The 7,103-nt window shown below is 55.0% G+C and overlaps 1 protein-coding gene across 1 annotated transcript in view; it reads left to right on the top strand.

Annotated features, from left to right (window-relative positions):
* The first annotated feature begins 626 nt into the window (after positions 1-626).
* The window catches only part of Dtx4 (deltex E3 ubiquitin ligase 4), a 17,692-nt gene continuing 11,215 nt past the window's right edge, over positions 627-7,103 (top strand). The window contains exons 1-3 of the mRNA XM_012512863.2: positions 627-695; positions 1,304-1,465; positions 5,880-5,969. Coding sequence (XP_012368317.1) covers positions 627-695; positions 1,304-1,465; positions 5,880-5,969 — 321 coding nt within the window. The remainder of the gene's footprint in view (positions 696-1,303; positions 1,466-5,879; positions 5,970-7,103) is intronic.

Genomic DNA, 7,103 nt, shown 5'->3' with positions numbered 1-7,103 from the left:
TCCTGTCCTTAATTGTTTGTCTGATCGGTGGGTTTATTCTGTTTTTCCTCTTGGAGTTGTGGTAGTTTTGATCCCTTTCTTCAATAACTTTTAGTACTCTGTAGGGTTGGTTTGGTCATCATGAATTTCTTTATTTGTTCTTTGTCATAGAAGTACTTTACTTCTCCATTAATTTTGAAAGGCGTCCTTACAGGGTATATTAGTCTGGGTTGAAATTTGTTTCCTTGTAGGACTTGAAATATTTTCCTCCATGCTCTTCTTGAGTTGATGATTTGTGTAGAGAAATCTGTTATTCTGATGGTTTTTCCTTTAAATGTGATCTGTTTCTTTTCTCTAGCAGTTTTTATTATGCTTTTCTTGTGCTGAATATCTGGGATCTTGATTATTATATATCTTGGTGTAGATTTATTTTGGTTGATACTATTTGGAGTTCTGTATGTCTCAGTAACCTGCATGTCAGGTTGTTTTCCCATATTTGTGAAGTTTTCTGCTATTCCTTCTGCCCATCTGCAGCATGCAGCCCTGTAGGTGATGGCATGGACCCCACTTTAACTAACTTCACCTTCTGTCCTAGTCCTTCTAACCCAAGTTTCAACTCTTTCCAAGTCACCCTCAGAGGCCACAGCATGACGTCCCAGTTCCTTTCTCCTGGGGACAGTGTCCACACCCAGCGGGCATGGATAGAGACTCTGCATGTGAAGCCCTCCCTGCAGATCACCTCATTTAGCTCTCCAGCAAGACAGATATTAGTAATTTTCTTGTTCTACATAGAAACTGAGGTTCAGGTTAATTAACATGCCCAAGGCAGCTGAACTGGTAGCCAGGGAAGCTGAGAAACAAACTCGGGCAGTGTGATTTTAGAGTGAGGCCGCCGCGCCCCGCAGCCTCCCTGTCCTCACCCATGGGGTCTTCTTGTGGGGTCCAGATGTCTTCATTTGAGAGAACCCCCCCTGGGTGAGTGACGCTCTTTAGTTTGGCAGTTGCTGCTCTGAAATGCTTGCTGTGTGACCCGCCCAGCAGGGACTGAGTGGTCAGAGAGACTCCCGTGGGTCCCTGTGCCGTTCAGCTGGTCCCCCTCGAGGAGAGGGAGTCTCTTCTCTATGCACTGGCGTGGAGCTCAGGGCTCTTTCTGGATTTTCTTTCTTGCTACTTTGGAGTTAGTTGGGCCGGGTCAAAGGTCTGGTATTCGGTTCAGTGCATATCCCCCTCCGCACCTCCAGGTCCTCAGTCCTCCATCTCTGGTTCCATCCGGGGTTGGGCGGGGAGATCGTTACCAAAGCGTTTTCTACTCCGGCTGTCTCAGGACGGGAGTCTGCAGTGTCCAACGTGCAAGACCATCTATGGGGTGAAGACAGGGATGCAGCCTCCGGGGAAGATGGAGTACCACCTCATCCCCCACTCCCTGCCGGGCCACCCGGACTGCAAGACCATCCGGATCATCTACAGCATCCCCCCTGGCATCCAGGTGCGTCCACGCGTTCTGGCGTCTAAAACGCGTTCCTTGGCGCCTCCTTCCGGGGCTTCCCCTCCGTGGGCTAGTCCCCGCCCTCCTGTCCCCGCCATTGTTCCTACTTTCTTGGAACCCTTCAGGGTCCTTTGTGCCCGCCTGGCAGAGATGACTCCCCACCCCTCTGGTTTTTCCACAAGCGGTGACATTGCAGCACTCAGCTTCACACCCCGCGTCTTGCCGGGAACGATGCAGCCTGTAGAGCTTTGCACGGCGGCCCAGAGAGAGCTTCCTCGTTCCTTCCTAGTCTGTGCAGTAATCCATTGTGTGAATCGTTTCATTCAGCGGCTTCCGTGTGACGGGCGTATGGATTGTTTCCAGTCTTTTGCTACAGCAAATAATGCCGCAGTGAATAATGTTGCACGTACGTGAGAATATCTGTCGAATAATCCCCGCGAAGTGGAATTTCTTTGTCGAATGTTATTTGCATTTCTAATTTGATAGCTGCTCTTGGCTTTGATTTGGGTGGGCATTCCTTTCCTCTCTGGCTCTTTGAAAGCCAGTCCTAAAGCCCTGGTCGGAAGGGCTTTCCTGACAGTAAATACAAATGGGAGCCTTCCTTCCCACAGGGAGGCTGTCGCTAGCTGTGCCAGGGCGCAGACTGGACTCATTTCTTCAGCAGACCCATTACCTCACCCTTATTACCTGCTCTTTTTCCTTTCTAAGTATTGCCCTTTTGATGCTGTTGTAGAGTTGTGGTTTCCCCAGTGCCTCCCTCGGGGAGTCGTCTGCTCCTTTAGAACAGCCCTTGGAGCGCGCCTTAGGGCGCAGCCGCCTTCTAGGTGCCAGAGGAGCCCCGGGTCCCCATGGCAGCGGGACTGGGAAACACTAAGCAGACAAATAAATGCTCAAGGAACTCCGAAGCAGTCCTAAGTGATGAGGAAATAACAGAAAGGCGTGAAAACCTGCAAATGAACGCCGGCTGAACTCGCTCCTCCTCGGGGACTTCCCGCACTCACTCGGGGAAGGCTCAATCGGTCAGCAGTCATCTCGGGAGTGGAAGCGGGCAGGCCACGGTGCGTGTGAGAGGCGAGGAGGCATGCCCAGCGAAGGATGCACAGTCCGCCCAGCCAGCCTCCGGTGCCCAGCCCCGTGAGCAGCGACGTGGGGCGGCTGCCTGCACCTCCCAAGCTTGTTTTTTTTCTGTACAGCGGGAAGGAGCCCCTCAGGCAGAGGCATCATGCAGTGGGAGGCGACACGTGTGGGCCCTGTCTGGGCGCAGGGTCTAGGACCAAGGCCCCCAGGAGCCCGTCCTCCTCCTGTCCTCTGCTCCGCCCTTGTCCTGGTGAGAGAAGGGCCTGCCAGTCTGTTCTGAAGCTGAGAGGCTTTCTGGGGCAGGCCCTTCCCATGGGCTGAGGGAGACGTGAGGAAATGGAGGCGAGGGTTTTAGCTGGAGAGGAGGTGAGTGGGGGTGAGGAAGGGCAGGCACACGCGCGCGTGCGCACACACACGAGTTCAGTCACAGCCTAAGACTTTCAAGGGGATGGTGGAGGAATGTGGCAGAGATGGGAGGATGAGGCGAGGGAAGTGGCAGCCGGGACAGCAAAGGCCCTGAGGACCAGGTTGGGATGTGGACAGGGGCAGGCCCTGGAGGCTGCTGGGTGGGGCTAGGTTGGGGGAGCCTGAGGGGCTGGGCCTAGGCTTTCAGAAGCCAGTCTGGAGTAAAACACAGGACGACCCAAAGAGACTGCTCAGAGACCCCTGCCATGCCTGGTTCCAGTAACCGGGCTTGAACAGGGAAAGGTGGGGGTGAGACAGGAAGGGTGGGTTGGGCTGGGCGGCAGAGGCCACTGCAGGAACCTCGGGCAGCTGGTGGGACACAGGAGCACGAGTGTCAGTGTGGGAGCCAGGACAGACTCCTGCGGCAGCCCCGGTGTGCCCGGGGTCGGGTGGGAGGCTGTCGGCAGAGCTTCTGCCTTTCAGGCTGCCCGGGGACACCAACGTGGCTGCCAGCTGCCACCACAGAGCACTGGCTCCTTCAGGAATGGACCAAGACCGAGTGCCTCCCTCACTGCAGACAACTTCTCCCTGGAGGCGCTCTGGGCATTCGTGACTGCTGGGCTTGGCATCGGGCCCGGAAGGCACAGCCCCGCTGGGTCAGTGCCAGGCCGCCCTGGGCAGACTCACACTACGCAGTCTGAGGAGAGGAGGAGCGGAGCCATCAGACCACGGTCAGGCAGCCTGGCAAGTGACAGCACGGCGTGTACCTGTGGTGACTGCCAGACCCTCTGAGACTCACAGCACAGACCCTGCCATGCAGGTGGCCAAGCCCTACATGAGCTGCAGCAGCCAGGCCGCTTCAAACAATAAATAGAAGAACCACATCATTTCTCATCCTTTTCAAATCGTGGTGCATAGGAGAAAATGAAAACTCCGAGCCGGGCATGGTGGCACATGCCTGTAGTCCCAGCATTCTGGGAGGCTGAGGCAGGGGGATTGAAACCTGGTAAGTCCTTAGCACCTTAGCAAAATTTCATCTCAAAATAAACAGTGCAGAAAGGGTTAGAGATGTAGCTCAGCATGTGGGCCATTGTTCAAGCCCAAGTACCATGAAAACAAAGCAAAGCAAAAGAGCCCATGTTTTCCTACAGTTTTGTCACTCATTCGTATATGCAGGCTGGTTGGTTTTATTCGTCATCTGTGGCAGAATTCATGCCAACAGCAGCATGGAATAGGAATATTCTCAGTTATATGTTGAAGTCCCTTTTACAGCAGGGTTCCATCCCTGCGGGATCTGAGCTACTCAGACATTCCAGACAAGCATTTGTGTGTGCAAAGTGAGGGCATTTATTGCTAGAGGGTGTTGCCTCTCGTGAGCTGCTCAGAGGACCAGTGCACCTGAGGGAAGCCTGGGTCTGTGCTCTGTCGCTATAAGAGATCAGCTGGGGGGTGAGTTATAGAGAATAGAGGTGCACGTGGCTTGTGGCTCCAGACGTGAGGGATTCAGAGACCAGCAGCTGCTTCTAGGTGGGATGGTCCATAGGTAGGGTGCACTAGAGGAACAGGTTTAATGTGACGTACGTGACACTATATATGATACATAGACTATTATGAAGCATGCTGCCAATGGCCACCTGCAGAGTCAGGTGTGGAAGGTACCAGAGGACCAGCTGCGCCTGGATGTGCAGAGGATCCGGTCAGAAGTCAGCGGCCTGGAGCTCCCTGCAGAGCCCATGAGCAGCCCTACTGGGAGGCCAGAGGGCCTGCACTTTAAGCCTGGAGATGGACGCCCAAGATGGTGGCAAAACAGGAGTGCCCAGAAGGAGCGGAAGTGAGGCTTTGCCTCCTTTCCCTTTTCATTCCATCCAGGCTCCAAGCCTATTGGTCACTGCCACGCACACTCAGGGTGGGGCTTCCCTCATCAGCACGTCCGTCATCTATATCCAAGATTGTGCCAAGCCAGTCAGCTGGGCATTTTTTATGCAGGCTGATACCGCAGTTAGCCATCACACAGGGCCCTGTGCTGCGGCAAGTCGTGTGAAAAAAGCAAATGAGAAGATGTGTGTAGGAGCATGAAGACAGGAGGACCAGCCCTGCTTCATGGCGGTGCGGTTTTGCCTTAATGGGTCTGCTGTCGTAGGAGGGGTTGGGCATACCCGTTAAGAAAGCCTCGGTCGCTCCTGTGATCCAGGCCACTCCTGAGGCCCGAGCCAGCACGGCTGCAGGGGAGCCAGACCCTGCATGCGCTTCGCGGGACAGGAGCCGTTTCCACCGCTGCAGCACCTGGATTCCAGCCGAGTCCTGCTTCAGTTTCTTTCCCACCAGCACCTGTGATTGCCTGTGAAGCCTGGGACGCCACGAGCAGGAATGCTGTTAGAAGAGTTTTGGTCCTGGATGTCCTCATCAGGATTACTGAGGAGAAAGGCAGCCCACAACCCCTGAAGACAAAGAGGAGATCCACCGGAGTCCTTCAGAAAATCCCGGCTGCACGGTGCCTTGCTCAGAGGCGCTTTGTGATGCAGTGTCCATTAAAATGTCCAGAGTGCACCTTGGAAACCTGCCCGGAAGTTTTAGCAAGGCTGCCAACATCCCAAACACCTTTTCCCCCCACCTAGGATGCAGCTTTCTTCATCTGGACAGCAGTAGGGGTGATGACGCCAGGGTGCTGAGCCTGCGCGGGCCGCACACCAGGCCCCAGCGTGCCTGACGCTCACCTTGTCCCCCAGCACCGCAAAGGGCTCCCACCAGTCCCCCCTGGGCGCCAGCTCTGTGGCTGGCTCTGGCCTGAGGATGCGGGCTGGGCCTGCGTGCACAGCAGCTTTCCTGCTGCCATAGTCTTGGTGACTCTTGCCAAGTGTTGTCACCATGCCTGACCTTCGCCCATCCAAAATGTTCTGAAAACCGCCCTGGTTCTGTTTCTTTCTGCTTGCAGGGGCCAGAGCACCCAAATCCGGGCAGGAGCTTCAGCGCCCGAGGCTTCCCGAGACACTGTTACCTTCCAGACAGCGAGAAGGGGAGAAAAGTAAGAGCGGACGTGTCCTAGCGGGAGCGGGGCTGGGCGCTCGGTTGTGTTGCGAGGGCGAGCCATCCGAGACATCCGAGACACCGGTTACATCTGAGTCAGCCACAGGGGAGACGGATACAGTTAGAATGGTTTTCTGCAGATGGGACCAGGAGTTTTCTTTTCCTCCTCACTAGGGTATTGCACGCAATAAGCGTCTGTCTATGTGTGGACCCTTTGCCTACAGCCCTGCTATTAAGAGCGGGTGCTGGGGACTCTCCCTATGGTGTCGCCCTGGAGCTTGGTGGGGACAGGACCATGTGTGCTTCATCCTGAGGAGATCCCCAGCCGATCCAGGCACCCAGGGCAGTGGGAGAAGCACTCCAGGCAGGGGTCTTAGCTGGTGGGGGATTGTTCTACTTCGTTATTTGTTATTTGTTTTCAGTGTTGGAGACTGAACCTAGAGCCTTTGTCCTGAGTGATGTCCCTAACCCTTTTTTTTTTTTTTTTCAGACGAGGTCTCCCCAAGTTTGCTTAGTTGCCCATCTTGGGCTTGAACTTCTGGTCCTTCTGCTTCGGGCCATGAGGGTGCTGGGAGGAAAGGCAGGTGCCCTGCCCACCCAGTGAGGGTCATTTTGTCTTTATATACTTCTGTATTCTTGGGTTTTTCCCAAAAAGAGCAGAGGGGCGAGTGATTGGCTCCCTGGGTTCCGAGCGGTTCGAGCTCAGGCTTCTGCGGTCCTGTGCACCCTAGTTAGAATGAAAACCTGATTTTCCCTCCCTGTGGATGAGGCCAGAAGGAATTGTTCTTGCTTTCAGGAAGGAACAAAGCACCATTGGTGTATGTAGAGCGCTGGGGGAAGTGCTGGGCTAGAGGCAGCTTCCATCAGCTTTCTCTCTGGATTGCAGCACAGTACTCCGACAAATGCTCTTTTCTCATGCATACTGCCTGTGGGTCGCTGGGGCTGTGTTATGCCATCTTGGTCAGGCCCAAGATCCAGATACCAGGGCCGGCTGGCCAGATAGCTCAGCAGACTAAAGCATGTACTTAGGCAGACGAAGGGGCTGGGGGTTCGATCCCCGGAGAGCTGTGCTGGCCCCACCCCCGGGGCGCACTGAGGCAGTGATTGAGATGGTGCGGTGGCGCACGCCTAT

This window comes from Octodon degus, unplaced genomic scaffold (genome assembly GCF_000260255.1).
Source record: "Octodon degus isolate 3935 unplaced genomic scaffold, OctDeg1.0 scaffold00283, whole genome shotgun sequence".
Lineage (NCBI taxonomy): Eukaryota > Metazoa > Chordata > Mammalia > Rodentia > Octodontidae > Octodon > Octodon degus.
The sequence above is the reverse complement of the archived record's forward strand: the minus strand, read 5'-3'. Positions and strand labels throughout refer to the sequence as shown.